At 42.3% G+C, this 20,230-nt stretch overlaps 1 protein-coding gene across 1 annotated transcript in view; it reads left to right on the top strand.

Moving 5' to 3' along the window:
• Nucleotides 1-376: 376 nt before the first annotated feature.
• Nucleotides 377-20,230, top strand: part of FBN2 (fibrillin 2) — a 292,288-nt gene continuing 272,434 nt past the window's right edge. The window contains exons 1-4 of the mRNA XM_049873163.1: nt 377-1,235; nt 2,085-2,167; nt 6,723-6,821; nt 10,089-10,184. Coding sequence (XP_049729120.1) covers nt 979-1,235; nt 2,085-2,167; nt 6,723-6,821; nt 10,089-10,184 — 535 coding nt within the window. The 5' untranslated portion in view covers nt 377-978. The remainder of the gene's footprint in view (nt 1,236-2,084; nt 2,168-6,722; nt 6,822-10,088; nt 10,185-20,230) is intronic.

The raw sequence follows: 20,230 nt of genomic DNA on the forward strand, positions 1-20,230 counted from the left end.
CTCATTTCCTCTCGCACCCGAGCTCGCCAATCCCTCCTGCCAAGCCCTTCTTCCAGCCCCGGTCTTCCTCTCGGGCTCGCCCCCCTTCTCCCCAACCTCGGTCCTCTTCCCTCCCTTCGCCCTGCCCCCCTTCCTTCCTCTTCCCTTCCCCCAGCCCCTCGCTCCCCTCGTTCCTCCCTACCCGGTCGCCCCCTACTCTGTCCCCGCCCACTCTGCGCCGGCCCCTCGGCCCGGGCTGCGTCCCACGTGTGGACGGCTGCGCTCCGGCCCCCACTGACAGCCGCCGCCCGCCGGCCCGCCCCGAGCCCACTCGGGCCTCAAAACCCCCGTACCGCGCCCTCGCCCGCCGCATCTTTCCCGGCGTCCAGCTCCTGCCCTACCTCTCGCCAGCCGCTCGCCGCGGCCCAGCGCACCTCCGCCCGGCTCCCCAGCCGCCGCTGGCACGTCGCTGTCCCGCGGGACTCCGGTCGAGCTGGGAGGAGAACCTCCTCTTCTTTTGGGGCGACTTTTGTTTGCTTGCCTGCTTCTTTCCGGTGACTTTTGCTGTTTTCCACGATCTGTGCCCGGAGCGCACGGGAATCCGCCGATCCGCAGCGTGCAGGCACTTTTTTTCTCTCGAGGTCCGCTTTCTTTGTAACTTTACGCCGCAGCCTCTCGGGTTACTTTTGTAATTTCCCGCCCCCGCCCGCCCGCGGTTCTGGAGTCGCTCGGGGCAGTGGCCCGGGGGATGCAACGTGGACCGCGCGGGGCTACCCGCTGCACCGCCGCTGCGCCGCGCCGCCCGCTGCGCTAGAGTCCGCACCCAGCGCCCCGCGCAGCCAAAGAGCCGACGCTCCTCTCAGGGCGCCCGCTAGAGCAGGGATTCCCAGGGGCCAACGACGGGATTCATAGACCCTGACTTTTCTGGGCCCGCGCAAATTTTGTCTTTCATCACTGCCTCTCCACGGGCCTTGTCCCCCCGCGCTCTCGGCGCCCGCAATGGGGAGACGGCGGCGGCTCTGTCTCCAGCCCTACTTCGTGTGGCTGGGCTGCGTGGCGCTCTGGGCGCAGGGCACTGCAGGCCAGCCCCAGCCCCCGCCGCCCAAGCCGCTTCGGTCTCAGCCGCCGCCGCCGCAACAGGTCCGGCCCGCGGCAGCGGGCTCCGAAGGCGGGTTCGCTGCGCCAGAGTACCGGGAGGAGGGAGCCGCGGCAGTCAGTCGCGTCCGCAGGCGAGGACAGCAGGACGTGCTAAGAGGGTAGGTAGGCAGACAGTCCCGCGCCTGGGAGCAACCGGCACGGGGAGAGGGGAGACCCCGGCTTGGCATCTTTCCATTCCACCCCTTCCCCGACCCTTGCTTTTGCTGCTAGAGGCGCGGTCCCTTCCCGCCAGGAGACCCCGAGGACCCCCAGGACCGCCTTCCTCTCCTCCTTCGCAACTCGGTAGGCAGAAAGCCCTCCCTCGGGGGGTCGGGCGACGGGTGGATCCGAGGTCTTAGGGTGCAGAGTGTGCGCAGAGCCTGTGCGGTGCGGTAACAGGTTCCCAATGTCCGGCAGGAGGCGGGCCTGGGTCCTCTGAGTGCCAGAGTCGGTGAATCCTGCCGGCTCCCCGCCGTCGGGGGCGCCGCTCCGCGGCCTTTTGTTTGAGGATGTGTGCGGGACTGGCTTCCAGCTCAGTCTCATCAACACTCATCCACCCCAGCGCTCCACCTTCCGACGGACATTCTTTGACTCGCCAGGGCCAAAGTAACAGTTGATCCTGGAGCTATAGATCTGGAAGAAAGACGGCAAGATTTTTGTTCCCTTTGTTCTGTGCATCCGGAGGCTAGAATAGTAGCAAATTATATGTTTCCATGTCTCCTTTCACCCTGTAAAAAGGCAAGCAAGGGAAGAAAGATGAAAGGGAATGTTTCGAGTTTCTGACCCTCCCCCATTCCAGCGTGGAGCCCACTTACTCCCACTTCTGCGCCCCAGCCCTCTAGAATTTGAAGCGTAGTTTTGGTTGGTTGGTTTCTTGTCCTGAAATCTACTTTATCTTACGAAAACCGCTAATGTAGTTACTACCTCGCCCCTTTCTACGTGTGTGTGACCACTCTTGTCTATTACAGGCCCAATGTGTGCGGCTCCAGGTTCCACTCATACTGCTGCCCCGGATGGAAGACACTTCCCGGAGGGAACCAGTGCATTGTCCGTGAGTGCTTGTCAGTGATTGTAGCTTAGGACAGTGTGTTGGACCTCCTTTCAGGGCCGGCCTCTTGCTTTCAGTCGTTTGGACATACAGTTGTCATTTAGAATCAAGCGGCCAGATAGGAGTGATAATGGGGCCGCGGCCCCACTGAATGATGGGGAGCAAACAGCCAGCTTGCATCATTTCAGATTTGCTTCTAGACTCTGTTGAAGGGCAGTAATGATAAAAAGTTTCAAAGATACTTGAAGTTTTATCTTTCTATGTCTATTAATACAAACTGAAGGGGGAGTAGAGCAATTCCCTAGATAACTCAAAGCCACTTTTTCCCAAAAGTGTCCAGATAAGACCACAGTGTGATTATGTAAATTATCTGGCTTTTGACTCTGCATGAGGTTTAGGCCTTTTGAAGATGAAGCTTTCTTAGGCCTTCATACAAACCCACTTTATTATCTTTGGTTTCATCTCACCACCCACATAATATAGCTATGAAAAGAGCACTCTCACAGATTTAGAGTTGACCCAGGTTAGCAAAATTTTTAAAAGAGAGAGCTCTTGCAAATAGCTTGACGTTTTTGGAAGACAGGTAAATTTAGAGCTTCTAAACCCCATATTTCATAGTATACCGTAGATTTTCAACATGAGAATCGTAGAACTTGGAAAGTGCTACACCTGCACATCTGACGTTAAATGTTTTGATGATCTCATATAGTTTCCAGAATATATACCCTGGTTTCCAGTTTCTAATTTGAGAACTCCCTAGTTATCAGCCGCACAGTGATGGACTATGGAATGTCCTGTTTCCCATGTCTGTGAATTTGTGAGTTGAAGTGTGACTGGTCTTCTCCTGTATGTTTATATAGCACAGCCACATTTGTCTTGGTGGGAGGGGAGACAGGTATCATAGACAGTGCATTCATTTAGAGCCAATCTTGACTTTAGATTGACCTTGATTTTCTCCAGAGAAAAGATAATTATGCAGCTGTGGACAGAGAAAAAGGGCAAGTTGAAACCACACTAGCCAAGGAATTATAAGGATGTAGTGGCATCTATAACTCTATATTTATTGGTTTTGTGGGTTTGAGATAGACCCTTAGTGTTTTATTTCAGTGCTGTTAAAAAAAAAAAAATGAAATCTGAAGTCTTGTAAAGGCCACTTTCTTCCTATTTTTTTACCCTAAAATCCCACAATCTCCAGTGATGAGGAAAAATAGGAAGCAATAGCTGTATTCTTTAAACAATTTATATATTTTTTAAAGAAACCCTCAGATTATGAGCCATTGCTTTTACTAAAAAGAAGAAAGAAAGGAAAAGAAAATTGCATTCTTCTCTCTCCAGTACAGAAGTATGTGAGGCATTTATGGAGGGTGGATTTACTCTTTCAGGCCAGTAGGGCATTACTGTGGCTGCTTTAAACTTACACAGTTTTCTAGAATCCGGCAATAGCTAACATCACTCGCCGCACACCTGCCATACCAGCTGGGAGTGACTTAGGCACTGTGGAAAGTCTGACTCACTAAGTGTACGGTAATGAAGGTAACTGCCATTATTAAGTTGGAGAGCAGCCGAGGAGAAGGGATTGGTTTATGGTACGTGTTGAAAATCTGTAAGTCAGATTTTATGGGATGCGTTTGGAATGGGAATTCCAGAGAATAGTGCCTTCCAGAATATTTCCAGTAGGAATGTATGGTCCTACACGTATCATCTTTACACACTTTTTGGTCTTTGAGTGACTTTGTACTGTTTACTTGTTTAAAAGACCAGCTTTGAAAATCTTAGTGTAACAGTGAAAACTGTAGCTGTGTTTTTACTATGGGGAATATTTGAATGCTTATGAAATACATTGGAATGTACAGATATCATAAATCTATACAAAGCATAAATCTTGCCATGATCTTTATATCCCGAGAAACATTTACAACACTTGTGTCAAGAGGTAGCTACGAAAATATTTATTATTAGCACATTAAAAAGGTAATCCAAGTACTCAAGAGTATCAACTAGTGCACAAAATAGAGAAAAAAATGTAATGACTTTATGGCCTGTTATATGTCTCATCTAAATTTTAACTTGTAGTATTCTGTATTGAATTCAGTAAGTCAATTATTTGTACATTTAAAATGATCATATATGGATGTAATAACCAAATTAAAACAGCTCTGCATCAAAATCAAGGCTTTCCTTATGATAATTAATTATATTGTTATATTTATTGAATTTATCCATAGTCCATCATATTAGCAAAAGAAGAACTCTTGAGGCAACATGCAATAAGAGGATAAGTAAAAAAGAAATAAAAAATGAGAACAAAAGTTTACTTTTCCCATACATTTGTACTTTGATATTCTTTCTACATAGAAAGATATTAAAACAATCAACTTCCAGAATTTAATCTGTTTGGCTTTAACCAGTCTTCATGAGAAGAAGATTTTCAAAGAAAAATGTACTTTGCAAAATGCTGGAAACCTAAATGCATTTTAATTTGTGTCTTTGTGCTTTATTCTTAATTGTGACCTGAAAAGATCATTGACGTACTTCTAAACTTCTAAATACTTGTTTCCAAAAGGATGAGACTTTCTCACTGTCCCCGTTTTTTTATTTTTAATCTTGTTAGAACATGAAGCAATGGAAAAGTTTGCTCGTCAATTTCTTTATTGTGAAATAATGCCGTGAGCTACATTTTGATGAGTGGAGTGACAGTGGGATGATGTTGGCCTGGAATCATAGCATTTGAGACCTGAAGAGACATTAAAATACATCCAATATAATCCTTCTGTGTTATTTTACCAATAAGAAAACTGAACCCAGAGAGGCTAGTTTTTTTTTTTTTTTTAATCTCACAGTGGTTCCGTGGCAAAGCAGGATCTCAGCCTCAGATCTCTTGAGTACTGTGTGCTCTTTACTATGTAATTTCCCCCAGCATCACTGAAGTCCCAGCACCTAGGTCCTCTCTCCACCTCCCTCCAGTGTTTTTAAGTCTTGTGGTTTCTGTGATTGTGGGAGAGACAGACCATGGTCTGAGGCAGGTGTGTAGAAGAAGGGCCTGAGTGCTTCTCTCTTCTCACTGGCTCATGAATGTAGAGTGCACACCTCTGGCCACGATAGTTAACTGTCTAAAGATGACTGATCTCTAGCCCATTTACCTTCACTGGGTTGAGAATCTGGATGGGAGTCCCTCAGATATCCCCTAAGGCTAGATCATGAATCAGTCTGCTTGGGGATGGTGAGAGCCTTGACATAAAACACTATTTTAATGGAAACTTGTTATTGGAAACTTACTGGTGATCAGAAACTCTGGTATGTTTTAGAAATTAATAGTCAACTCCATGGCAGGAATCATATTGTTGCCTAGAATTTGCTTTTTTATCTTTGGACCAAGATGTTTGACACTATTTTAACTTATAGAACCAAACCCAGTGCCATTGAGTTGATTCCAACTCACAGCGACCCCATAGGGAATATTAATAGAGATGCTGGCCATGTCATTTGGATGTCAAAAGGCAATCTGGAGAGGAAAAATAATTATTGAGTGAGTTTGCTCATATAGAATATGCCCTTATATTATTGGGGGTCCCTCCCTAACAAAAGATACATGCACATTTGCATAAATGTTGGCATTTAGTTTCAGGGCATTCACAGACTCTTCATCTCTTCGTGCATCCAGTCATGGAGCTTTAAAGTACACAGCCTTTGTGCATAGAAAGTGAATTCAGTTGTAGGTGTGGCGGTAAATCTCTTAGCTCATGAATGAACTGACCCTAATTATGGGCGTGACTTCCCATTTGCAGGCACTCGGGTAAAGGTTTTGAGCATCTGTGGTATGTGCTGTGTCAGTGTGCCTCACATTCTTTGCTGTGATGACCCTCATACCTTTGTGGTCATTGTAGGTCACAGCTGCAGGAGGTTTTGAGTCCCCCTCTGTCAAAATGTCGTAGTAGCTTTTCTGAACAGCAGGAATAGACTAGGTTGTAGAGATAATACGGAAGAAGAAAGACTGGAGAAGGGAGAGAGGGAATTATTAAAGGGAACAAAGATTGATGATGGGGCAGGTCAGCTACCAGCTGGGAAGGAATGTGCATGGAACCCCTGAGACGTGGCCAAGCCGCGAGAGCTTGGAGGCTTGGGCTCAGCCAGATTTCACATTCTCTCTCTCCTGTGAAGGTCTTTACGTGATGGGCTGTGTTTTCTAAGAGTGTGCAGGACCTCTGGGCTTCCCCAACCCTCCCAATTCCCTAAGATCAAGAGTTTCTTGGGGAATTCTGCATATAAACTCTCTTCCTTGAATGAAAAAGACAACCCATACTAGTAAGGAAGTTAAAGGATTAGGATTAGGGAACTTGAAATAGTTTCATTGGTTTGTACATTATCATATGGTTACTTGTAAGAATTATTCACATGTCTAAAATGGGTAATTTCTTTGCATGACTGAAGTTAGGCATTTTATATCACATGTTTTACATCCTAATTTTTCAGGCTCATTGTTTTTAAAGGTAGCTTCCTTGTCTTATAAACTGGTTTAGTACATAATTATTAATTCTATTTGCTATTGTGCTTTTTACAGCCATTTGTAGAAATAGCTGTGGAGATGGATTTTGTTCCCGTCCTAACATGTGCACTTGTTCCAGTGGCCAAATATCACCTACCTGTGCATCAAAATCAGGTATGTTTCTTTTATATGATTTTGTTTATTGTGTTTTCCTTAAGCTCCTTAAAAGCCAAAAAACCAAACCTGTTGTCATCAAGTTGATGCCAACTCGTAGTGACCCCACAGGACAGAGTAAGGCTGCCCCCACAGGGTTTCCAGGGAGTGGCTAGTGGATTTGAATTGCTGACCCTTTGGTCAGCAGCCATGCTCTTAACCACTGCGCCAAATGTTAAACGTTTAAATGAGGAATTCCAAGATCGTTTTCCTCATAAACTATTGTGTGTGCTGTCAAGTCGATTCTAACTCATGGTGGTCGCAGAGGACAGAGTAAAACTGCCCCATAGGGTTTTCTAGGCTGTAAATCTTCACGGGAGCAGATCGCCAGGTCTTTTCTCCCGCAGAGGCACTGGTAGATTCGGACCACTGACCTTTCGGTTAGGCATCAAGTGCTTAACCATTGTACCACCAGGGTGCCTTCCTCATAAACTAGGTCTATGTTAATCTTTGGCATAAAAATCGTTGTGGCTTAGTTGTTACCTGCCAGGCATCATGGTTTTGAGTAGGAAAAAGGCTTTAATACTGGTCCAGGAATTATGTGTGAATGCAGCAGAAGTGTGGATTCAGTGGAAGAAGTAATTCTTTGTGAATAAAGTTGTAATTTATTGGTTGTTAACTATGTGCCAGCTACCGTTTTAAGTGTTCAACTGTATTGCCTCGTTTAACCTTCACATTGTCATTATGAGATACTATTATTACCCCATTTTACAGAGGAGGAGTTGAGGCACACATAGGTTAAATAACTTGCCCAAAGCAATACAGATTGAATCTAGGTATTTTTACACCCAAGCCTATTTTCTCAACCCCTAGTCTGTATTGCTTTTGCTTAGCTACTGTGGCCAAATTCTGTTTTTTGGTTTTGGTATGGGGGAAGAAGATCAGGATTGGGAAGCAAAAAGTTTTTATTGAGTACTATTTTCTAGATACTTTACACATGTTAACTTATTGTACTTCATACATATTACTTTACACATGTTAACTCATTGTACTTCATACATATTAACACCCAGTAGCGCTGTCAAATAGCTGTAACGGTGCACAAAGAATGCACTATTCATGGGCCAATTAGAAACTGTTGGGCCTTTAAGGTCCAAGATTAATCTTTTAGGCCAGTGTTTAAGATCACATTATTATAAGGCAGAAGCAGATGTTGTTTATTTAATTACTTAACAATTTAATAAATGCTTAAAATATGCATCAAACTAGTGTGAAATTGATATATTTTTAAAATATTTCCTTCTACAAGTTTTTTCCTATAAAAAAGTAATATAGACTCTGTCGAATTCAGGGGTAGAAGATTCAGAATTCGTGTAACGAATGTTCTCAGAATCCTAGAGACAGTCCATCTACCTCATTGTTTCTTGATCTCAGCAAATCTGCTGACTTTATTTCACTTCATCAACTCAAGATCTTGCCTTCTGATGAAACTTCTGATGAAAACTCTAGTTTCACATTCTTTGAATATCATCTGCCATTTCCCCCAGCTTTTTAAAAGCCTGTGTTCAGACTTCCTTCACCAGTTTAATGAGCGTGTTTCCTCCCCCACCCACCTGAACCTCACTTGCCTCATTGCCTAGAAGATACCCTTGCTCCTATCCTCAACCTTCTAATCCTCCTTAGTTTTCTAATAGATGCCGTCAGCAAAAACCCAACCCTGGAGAAATTTTACAATTTACCTTTTTAGTTCCTCCACCTGGGCAGGTAAGCATTCACTGGCCCGCCCTCAGTTTACGGTGTTCAGTTTAGTAGAGAATCCATGTAGTCACTTGATCTTGAGTAGTCCTTGCCCTGTTCCCATTAGTAACTTTTCTCATACTTTCAACCCTCCTCCTGCTTGACCTCTCTAAAGCATTTAGCACCATTAACGACTATCTTCTTGAAACGCCCTTTCTTTTCCTTTGACCTCCGTGATACTTTTCTCTATCCTCTTTATCAGCCTTCCATTCAAAGTCTGGTATTCCTAAGGGTACTGTCCACCCTGGGTGAACAATTTATATTGATGCCTTCAACCACTGCCAATATGTTGATAACTCATAATTATCTCCAGAGTAGATCTCTCCATTAAGCGTCACACTTGTATATTCCATTTTCTACTTGACATCTTCTCTTGGATATTTAGTAAGCATCTGAAACTTAGTAGCATGTCTGAAGTGAAACTGAATTCGTTGCGGACCACAGTCTACTCTTCAACAATTTCTCCTGTCCCAGCAAATGGCACTGTGATTTACCCAGTTGCTTAACCAACTGCTTCTGTTTTTCCCATATCAAATGTTTTAACAGTGTTTGTTGGTTCTGCAGGCAAATCTACTCCTTTCCATCTCCACCGATACGATGTGATTCAAGCTACGCTTGTCTCTTGCCTGGAGTATTGCAGTAGCTTCCTGATGGGTTCACCAGCTTCTATTCTTGCCCTTTCAATTCTAGTCCCTGTACAGCAGCTGATCTCTTAATTATAAATCACATCACCTCAATTTCTTATATAAATCCATTCAGTCACTCCCTGTTGAATTTGCATTATCCGGACTCTGCCTCCCTCTGTAAGATCTCCTCTTCTCAGTCCACCTATTTATCCACATGGATCTTTTAATTTTTCAAACAGGGTTTAATTTTTCAAATCTTTACCCTTCTAAGATCTTTTAATTTGCTCTTTTCTCTCCCTATGAAGCTCTTCTCTGGCGTATCCCATGCCTGGATTATTCTCATGCTTCAGCCTCAGTTTAGGAGTTGTATTACAGTGGTTTTGTCTCGCTTCTGTGTCTAAATTCCTCTTTGGCTCTAGGCTGTTTCCTTCATAACATAGTTTCCTTCAAAGAACTTATTATAATTTATAATTGCTTTGTGGTATTTGTGTACCTGTGTTTTGTTTGTCTCCTTGATAGAATGTAAGCTCTCCAGGAGAGTGGAGGCCAAGTCCATAATGGTAGTACAGCACTGAGCACATTGTTGGCACTCAGCACCTGTATTTTGAATGAAGAATGTACGCTCCTGTATGCTAGAAATTCTGCAACTAGTCACCTTAAATTTATGTCCTTAAATACTGGAAGTGTCATATATCTTAAACATATACTCAATAGCATAATCTAGATATGTCCATGTATGCATGTGTGACAAATAAAGATATGCTTGGGTCATAACGTTTACTTCTGCATTGGATGTTTAGTTTTGTATACATCACACATTCTGTAATTTTAGCAATTGGGTTTTTATATTTTGTGTTCTTTGCAGTTCAGCAGTGCAGTGTCAGATGTATGAACGGTGGCACCTGTGCAGAAGACCATTGCCAGTGTCAGAAGGGTTATATTGGAACTTACTGTGGACAACGTAAGGAAACATTGGAATCAATTTATTGTCAATAAGTTGCTTTAGTGGGCATTTCATGTTGTTGTTGTTGTTAGGTGCCGTCGACTCGGTTCTGACTCATAGCGACCCTATGCACAACAGAACGAAACACTGTCTGGTCCTGCACCATCCTTACAACCCTTGCTATGCTTGAGCTCATTGTTGCAGCCACTGTGTCAATCCACCTCGTTGAGAGTCTTCCTCTTTTCTGCTGACCCTGTACTTTGCCAAGCATGATGTCCTTCTCCAGGGACTGATCCCTCCTGACAACATGTCCAAAGTATGTAAGATGCAGTCTTGCCATCCTTGCCTCTAAGGAGCATTCTGGCTGTACTTCTTCTAAGACAGATTTGTTCATTAGGGCATTTCATACTGAGTCATAATTTAAGGTTGTGTAAAATATATGGCTCTTTTAAAAAAGTAGTTTTTTGTAGTATGCAATTGAGTTTGTAATTTTTATCCCTTAAGGATTTTTTTTCTCTTTTAGAATTTTTTTGGTTTAGATTATTGATGTTGTTGAATACTATTAGTGCTTTATCAAATTTCATACAAATCGAGGGTAAACATTTACTTGTTTTTCTTTTATCTAGCTCCATAAAGCATGTATTGCTTTGTGGAAAAAAAAATGGTGATGTCTGTTTTGGTCTCTCTTTTTCTCTCCCTTTCTGTCCGTGTGTGTGTATTTTGTATAGATGATTTTTAAAGATATCTCAAAATCAACCTGATAAAAGCCAATGTTACAAATTTTCCTTTGCTCAAATATATTCAGTACCACAGTACAGGGATATGAAATTATTTTTAAAAATCAGGTGTCATTGTGAAAGAAGGGGTTTTAATCCAGCAAAACTCTTGTCTTCACTTCGTGATGTCCTGCACTGATCAGGAAATACAGTGTTAGCAAGGATACAAGGATTGGAGCCCCTGGATTGTGACACATCACTGGGGAATACCGTAGGTTAGTGTTCCCCACATTGTGGGACTTTTAATGGGAAGTTGCTTATTTCTAAGTGTGGGTGAGCAGAAGGATGTGACATTAAAGTCGAATCACATAAGACAGTCCCTTTTCAGTTCATTTGCATTTCATCTAATTTTAACAAGTAGACTCTAGGTTTACTGATAATCTTCAAGGCCTCATTTAGAGTTGCTGATCTCCCTCTTTGACATACAAAGAACAAGTCTCAGGCATACAAGAATATCTAGTTTTTTAAATTAATATTTTATTATTGTTCAGTTACTTTAAAAAATTGTTTCTAGTTAGAGTAATTATTGCTTTCCATTTATATTAGTACTCTAACGTGTACTTGTAAAATAAGGAAGTCAATTAAAAAAATACGTATTCTGTAAAAGTCAGGGATCAGACCACTTTATCTGTAAAGGCCAGATAGTAAATATTTTAGACCTTAAGGTCTCTGTCGTTGTAGCTTAAAACGGCCATAGACGATATATAAATTAATGAGTGTGGGTGTATTTCAGCAAAACTTTATGGACACTGAAATTTGAATTTCATATACTTTTTAGATTTGATGAAATATTATTATTTTGATTTTTCAACCTCTTAAAAATGTGAAATGTCCCATTAGCTTATGGGCAGTACAAAAACAAGTGGTAGCCAAAATTTGGCCTGTAAGCTGTTGTTTGCAGGCCCCTGTATAGGTAGGTGGTGTTCAGATATGGCAGAAGCTGTTAAGAGCATCTGAGATTGACTAGAAAGAACTTCACTGAACACTTTGGGAAGTGGTAAGGTATTTAAGACAGTACAGTTCATTGGGACCAGGTTTCTAGCAAGAAGAGAGAGGCCAGTATGAGAGCAGGAAAGAGCTGGACAGTGCTGGAATAGAAAATTGCAGCAAAGTTTTTTTTTCCTTTGTACTCTTCGTGCATTTAGGTATTTTCCAAATTTTATATAGTGGCACTGTTTTTATAGCCAAAACGAGCAAAACCTATTATGAACACAATATTTATAAGGAGGCAGAATTATGCCCTTGTTATTTATGCCTTACAAGAGTATTAAAAGATCCGTTTATATTTTATCCTGTTCATAACCAGAGAAGAGACACAATTATAATCATCCTTAAAACTCAACCTTTAGCTTTGTGGGGGAAAACTCATAATTACTACAGAACAACAGGGGAAAAGAGCAGCCTTGCCTCAGCTTCTCTATCTCAGGGTATTTGCTTAAAATCTGTCCTGAAACTAGACATTTTCTGCCTAGATTCAGCTGCTATATCTGTCTTGGGGGTATGTGTGTATGTATGTATTTTTCTGAAGGTGTGCAAAATCAGCTCTGATAGGCATGTCCCTTGCTTGCTCTTCACACAGAAATGAGAATCTCAGAGATAGAAAGCACATTCCCTTTCTGGAAAAGGTCCTTTTTTTAAATGTTACATTGTTAGTTGCCATTGAGTCAAGTTCAACTCATAGTGACCCCATGTAACAGAGTAAAACTGCTCCATAGTGTTTTCTAGGCTGTAATCTTTAGTGGAGATAGCCAGGTCTTTTTCCCACAGAACCGGTGAGTGGGTTTGAACTGCCAAACTTTGGGTTAGCAGCTAAATGCTTAACTGTTTTGCTACCTTATGTTCTATTGCCCCTGTGTAAACCCACATCATGCTACGACATTTTCCAGTTAGGGGAAGGAGGCACTGGGCCAGAAAATCATATTCCTGAACGTTTGTTCTCTAGATATTTTGTGGGAGAAAAGAATCCTTGCCTAACGTTTATTTCAAGAGTGATAAAGCAAAATATGTAACTAAGAAAATTCATGACTCAGCAAATAAGATGGTGAAGGTATGATCCAAAACTAAACCAAACCCATTGCCGTCAAGTTGATTCTAACTCATAACGACCCTACAGGACAGAGTAGAACTGCCTCAGAGTTTCCAGGGAGCGCCTGGTGGATTTGAACTGCTGACCTTTTGGTTAGGAGCTGTAGCACTTAACCACTACACCACTAGGGCTTCCGAGGGTATGATAACTTACTGTAATTTAAACTAGTAGCTATCAGCTCAGTAAATGGTTTAAGAAAGACTACTTTGTCAGTTCTCTTATACACAGAGTGTCGCAATACCGAGGGTAGGGAAGCAGATGCAACAATTTCAGTTTGTAAATCTAGTAAAGTCCTGAAAATATGTCTGCTAAAGTGAGGATTAAAAAAAAAAGATTTAAACTGCTTAGCTTCTTTCCCAGAAATGGAGAAAGCACGCTTTCCTTTCATTCAGCAGTGTTTATTGAGCAACTGCTATGTGCCCTGCACTTCGCAAGATGCTGGTAGCTATGGGCTGTGCCACACCCTCACAAAGTTTATATTCTGGTCAGGGAGACAAGTGAAAAAGTAAACCCAAAAAGCCAAACCCCTTGCTGTCGAGTCGATTCCTGTTCACAGTGATCCTATAGAACAGAGTAGAACTGCCCCGTAGGGTTTCCAAGGAGTGCCTGGTGGAGTCAAGCTGCTGACCTTTTGGTTAGCAGCTGTGCCTTTTAACCACTATGCCACCAGGGTCTCCGAAAAAGTAAATACATAATATAAATTTAGGTAAATGAGATGTTCTAGAAGAAGAATAAAACAGAGTAAAGGGGAGCGAGTCTCAGTCAGGATCAGGAATCCTCTGCTATTTTGCACCGGGGGTCCGAGAAGGCATCTTTGGAAGCTGATATTTGAACACAGTCCTGAGTTAAGTGAGAAAATGACCTGTGCTTTTAGGTCTATGGAAAGAGTGTTCTAGGCAGAGGGAAAATAAATTCAAAGGACCTGTGACAGGAACAGACTCCACATATCTTGGAAACAAGAAGACAGTCAATGTGACGGGAGGATAGTAAGCAGAGGGAATAATGGTAGGAGGTGAGTTCAGAAAGGGAGATATAGGGTCTTATGGGTCAGAGAAAGAAATTTGGATTTATACCGTAAATATTATGGGAACGGAAAACCCTGGTGGTGTAGTGGTTAAGTGCTACGGCTGCTAACCGAAGGGTCGGCAGTTCGAATCCTCCAGGTGCTCCTTGGAAACTTTTGGGGGCAGTTCTACTCTGTCCTGTAGGGTTGCAATGAGTCGGAATTGACTCGACGGCACTGGGTTTGGTTTTTGGTTTATTATGGGAAGGCGTTGGCTATTGCAGGGATTTGAGCAGTGACTGATGCGATCTGATTAATTTTTTTTTTTAAATTACTGGCTGCTGTGTGGAGCTGGGTTGTAGAAAGGTCAAGAGAGAAAACAAACAGGGTAGTTAGAAGGCTACAGCAGTGGTGCTGGTGAATGGAGCTGCCTCTGTAGTAGTTGAGGGTGTGATTAGTGGTTTTGGAAGTAAAATGTATGGGAGGAAGTGTGTGCTGATGGACTGGGGTGGTGGGTGAGGGAAATAGGAAAAGCAGAGATCAAAGTGACATCTAGAAGAGGACATGGATGAGGCATATCATTGCTGCTGTCAGATGGATCATGGCTGAAAGCACAGAATGCCAGAAAGATGTTTACCTGTGCAACACAAGGCATCGCAAAGGCATTTGACTCTGTGGATCATAACAAATTAAGGATAGCATTGGGAAGAATGGGAGTTCCTGAACACTGTATGGTACTCATGCAGAACTTGTACATAGACCCAGAAGCAGTTGTTTGAACAGAACAAGAGGATACTGGTTTAAATCGGGAAAGGTGTATGTCAGGGTTGTATCTTTTCATCATACTTACTCAGTCCGTGCTGACAAATAATCTGAGAAGCTGGGCTACGTGAAGAAGAATTGGGCACCAGGATTGGAGGGGGACTCATTAACAACCTGCGTTATGCAGATGACAGTGAAGAGGACTTGAAGCACTTACTGATCAAAGACCACAGCCTTCAGTATGAATTACGCTTCAGTATAAAGAAAACAAAAATCTTCACAACTGGACCAAAAAGCACAACATCATGATAAATGGAGAAAATATTGAAGTTGTGAAGAATTTCATTTTAATTGGGTCCACAGTCAACGACCATGGAAGCAGCAGTCAAGAAATCAAAAGACGCATTTCACTGGGCAAATCTGCTGCAAAAGACCACTTTAAAGTATTAAAAAGCAAAGATGTCACTTTGAGGACTGAGGTGCGCCTGACCGAAGCCATGGTATTTTCAGTTGCCTCATATGCATGTGAAAGCTGGAAGACTGAAGAAGAATTGATGTCTTTGCATTATGGTGTTGGCAAAGAATATTAAATATACCATGGACTGCAGGAAGAACAAACAAATCTGTTTGGGAGAAGTACAGACAGAATGCTCCTTAGAAGCAAGGATGGTAAGACTTCATCTCGCATACTTTGGACATGTTAGCAGAAAGGACCAAACAAACCAAACCCAGTGCCTTCAGGTCGCCACCAGGGTTTCCTCAGAAGGGACCAGTCCGTGATAGAAGGCATCATGCTTCGTGGAGGGTCAGCGAAAAAGAGGAAGACCCTCAACGAGATGGATTGACACAGTAGGCTCAAACATAGCAACGGTTGTGAGGATGGCACAGGACCGGGCAGTGTTTTGTTCTGTCATACGTAGGGTCTCTATGAGTCGGAACTGACTCAACAGCACCAAACAACAACAGAGGGATTTGGTGGAGTACCTGGTGGAATGGTGGTGCCATTTCTTGATATGGGACACTTGGGAGGATTGGGTTAGGTAGGGTGTGGGGTGGGGCTGAAGACATGGTCTAGCAAGGGTTCTGTTTTGGATTTGTTAGTTTGCAATCTCTATTAGAGCTCCAGAAGTCCCGATGTGGCACAGATGGTTAAGTCCTCAGGTACTAACTATAAGGTTGGTGGTTCAAATCCACCCAGAAATGCCTTAGAAGAAAGGCATGATGATGATCTATGGCCAACAGATTACAGCCATTGAAAATCTTGTGGAACACAGTTCTACTCTGAAACACGTGGGGTTTCCATGAGTCAGAATCAACTCAGCTGCAGCTGGTTGGGTTTTGGTTTATTAGCTCTCCAAGTGCAAGGATCTGTGAGCTCGGGTCTTAGGAGAGAGGTCAGAGGTAGAGAGATGAGCTTGGGAGCATATAGATGGCATTTTTACATGGATAACATTTTAAGCAGAAGCCTAGGTGAAGATCACTAGGAAGTTGGTGTAGATAGTGAAGGGAAGAGAGATGAAACCAGAACCTTGATCCACCCCAAGAGTTTGAGGTGGGGGAGAGAAAGGAGAGCCAGCAAAGAGGACTGAGAGAGAGTGGATAACAGGGGGAAAACCAGGAGAGTATGGTATCTTAGAAGATAGATGAAGAAGGTAGCACCACAGTAAAGATTTATTTAGTCCTCTGCAAGGGCCAAAGGGTTTTGTTTGTTTCCTCTTTTTAATGCTTTCACCTGGTTAAAATTACACATTTATCTGATACATTTTCTTGTAGACGTAACAACCATAATTTCAAATCCGACCAATGCTCAGGTAGCTGCCCCTGTGCTAAGTGGTGCAGGAGTCGTCTAATAAAATGTGCACCTGTCTTATGATCTAGCACAAAATAGCTGCTGAGTAAATACTTGTTGAATGAAATTGTTCTTTAAACTCCATGCTTCTACAGTACATGATCATCGTTCATTTTCATAAGCTGATCAACGTGAGACAGGGTACACATTCCTAGATTGAGGTAGGCAGCTAAGAAACCAGCTCACGTTGCTCTCTGTGGCATGGCTTTTTCTCCCCTGCCTTTGCCTGGATTTCTCATACCAGGTGTGAGCATTTTTTTTCCTGCTGGGTGGTCAGCATTCTTTCCCTGATGGAAATCGTAGACATACTTGAGTTTCTTCCCAGATCCAGTTGAAATATAAATTTCTGCCTCCATAATGTTTTATTACAAAAATATTATTTTGTAGAATAACTTTCATTGTTAACTCATTCAAAAGAAGGAAATTTCTGTTAGTCCACTTTATTTGTATTTCCTGCTTCTTTTGCTTTTGCTCTTTATTGTAAACTTTGGATTTTATAAAGCAAGTCTTGTTTTCCATACAAATATGCTGTAGTAAAAGAGAGGAAGGGAATTAAGGTTTATACAGCACCTTATAATGTGCAACCACTGTGCACTTTGCTATATGCCACATTTTATTTAATAATCAAACTCCTATGGGGAAACAGAATCAGAAAGATGATGTGGCAAGGAGGCGATGGGGACCTCAGAGCCCATTGTGTGTTCATTGCATGATCCTGCCTCCCAAAGTAATGGGAAAAAAATGTTGTGAAATTTGGATAGAGTTTTTTTCTAGTACTCACGCTACATCAAGAACGGATGATAGGGATACAAACCCACACAAATTCTCTGTCTGCCCTGCAAGCGCTCACTCTCACGTGAAAGGAATATAAGCAGATGTCTGTATCAGCCAGTCTCAATCTTTTTACTGGCAGGACCCTTCATAGTTTTTAAAACTGAGGATCCCAGAGATCTTTAGTTTGTATGTATCTCTATTTACAGTGTTAGAAATTAAAACAGATTTTAGTAATATGTATTAATTCATTTAAAAGTAACAGTAACTCATGTTAACCTAAATATTTTTATGAACAATAACTATATTTTCCAAGCAAAAAAAAAAAAAAATAGAAGAGAGGGATTACTTTACATTTTGAAAATCTCTTTACTCTCTGGCTTAGCAGAAGACAGCTGGATTCTCATAGCTGCTTCTTCATTCAATCTCTTGTAATACGTTGTTTTGGTTACAGTGTATGAAGAAAATTTGGTCTCACACAGTTACATAGTTGGAAGGGGAGGAGTATTTTAATAGCTCTTTTAGGTAATTGTGGATTTGTCCTATAGCCTCTGGGAAACTCCAGTGTATACTTTTGAGAGAGTCAGAGTGACAAAGACAAATAGCATCTTAGACTTATTATGAAAATAGCTTTGACCTTGTGGGTCCCTGAGCACACTTTGAAAACTGCTGGTCTGTACAATGTGATAAATAATTGAAGTGTGCATCTAATGTGTGTCTGGAGTCCTCCGGAAGGAATAACATGTAATGTTGAGATTCATTTAATTGAGAAAGGAAGTGACAACTTTAGAGTAAATGACAAGAGTTGTGATTTTAATTAACTGTGTCTGTTTAATTATATCATTTATATAAATATCATTAAATTCACTGTCTTATTACCACATCACATGAAAATGGCTCGGCAGATTTTTCACCAAATTTGAATATTCAGAATGGTGTGATAAAAAATAAAATGTATTCATGAAATTCATTTTGCATAGCCACAGGGAAGCATGAGAAAAGGACAGTTAGTGACGGTGAGGTTTGAGAGGCCTGCCTGACTGGTGAAAGTTGCCTCATGCATATGAACATGCTATGGACAAAGAACACAAAGTGGATTCAAACGTGAGTGCACATCAAGTCATTGCAAGGGATACTTTTGCTCAAGCTGCTTCTCACGTGCATATTGAAAACACCATGTTGTGTGCCCCAAGTGAACAGCAGTGTGGATTTGTTTAGTTAATGGTGGTGGATGGTTGTCTTGAAGCGGTGGTAGGGGCTTGAGCTAGACATGCAGTGAATTACAGAGATCACCTGCTTCTTGAAAGATGTGGTTTCCTCTGAAATGGATGAGCTCTTTCCAGGAGAAGCCCAAGGTTTATCCAGCTCTTTCCTACCTGGGATTTGGAAACTTTATTTTGGAAAACCCTGAAAGCAGCCTTTCCTCTGCTTACCAATCGATAGACCCTGAGTATCACAGTCAGTGACCTAATGTTTTCGCCCTACACATGTTAAAGACTAATTATAGTTAAAGTGAGAGGATCCATCTGAAGAAATGACTTCACTTTTAAATTCATACAGCTTGATAGTACTAAAGAATGCTGCTCACATTTTAATTACATTAAATTAATGTTAACCTTTTTGCAGTGTATCTTTTTTAACAGTTGAACTTTTCAAATCCTGGTGACTGTGCAGAATTACACACTATTCAGAGTTCATTGGCAGGTTTTTGTTTTCTGCCACATTCCTGTCCGCCCCCATCTTTCTCATGTTCCTTCTGATCTTTATTCCCTTTGTTTTATCCTCCATGGTTATTTGTCTAATTTGCTGCCCACTACATATTTCAAGTGCTCCATAGAACCTGTGACCCACACTGCTCTGTCCAAGACTCGGCTTGGGACAGGTGAAGGAACAGAAAGGCGTCGTTCTTAGAGAGCTGTACTTGTGCAGAGGCACACAGAATCCTCCTGCCTTTGATCAAAGTGATGACAAAGGCCACTGGCGTGGTAATGCTTTAGATGAAAGATACTTTCTGTTCCCAAATGCATTTTGTTCTTGCTTCTATCAGCAGAACAGAAATGACTGCATTCATTTTGGGTGATGCTAGGTCAGACAAGACGAAAACAAAGCGGCTGCTGTGGAGTCAATTCCCGCTCATAGTGACCCTGTAGGATAGACTAGAACTGCCCCATAGGGTTTCCAAGGAGCGGCTAGTGGATTCAAACTGCTAACCTTTGTTGTTAGCAGCCGAGGTTTTAACCACTGCATCAGTGGGGTTCCAATATTCCTGGCAAGGGAATAGCAGCAGTATTGCATCTGCACGTTTTCTGCATATCATTGTATTTACTGGGCTTCCAGTACTTAGTATGTACCTCACTTGAAGTGTACATAAATATATTTTCCCCCTAACTTCCTTTTTTTAAATTTAAGTTAATGTCACTGTGCTCCAATTTTTGGGCACAGGTGATAGAATACTTTATCATCCTCTCCTTCATTTGTGAGGACAGAGTGTTTCTATTCAGGCTGGTGAGTTGGGAGACAAACTCTTATGAATATTTTCTCTTAGAGAAGATACAATTCTTGAGTTCAGCTGCTGTTAGTACTTATTTTTCAGGGCTTCTAAAGAATGATCCTGTAGAAGGAAACTTTCTTGCTGTGGGCATGGCTGCTGAGCTGAGTTACACTGCACGTGGTGCAGTCTGGAGGGGGAGCCGCTCAGCTTTGGATCCGGCTCGCGGGCTCCCGCTGGGCCCTCGCCACAACCCAACCCAACTCCTGGTCTCTTGGGTCACAAATAAAAACGGTGCAAGGGAGTGTGTGCTGCATGTGTTTGTCATC

This window comes from Elephas maximus, chromosome 2 (genome assembly GCF_024166365.1).
Source record: "Elephas maximus indicus isolate mEleMax1 chromosome 2, mEleMax1 primary haplotype, whole genome shotgun sequence".
Classification (NCBI taxonomy): Eukaryota; Metazoa; Chordata; class Mammalia; order Proboscidea; family Elephantidae; genus Elephas; species Elephas maximus.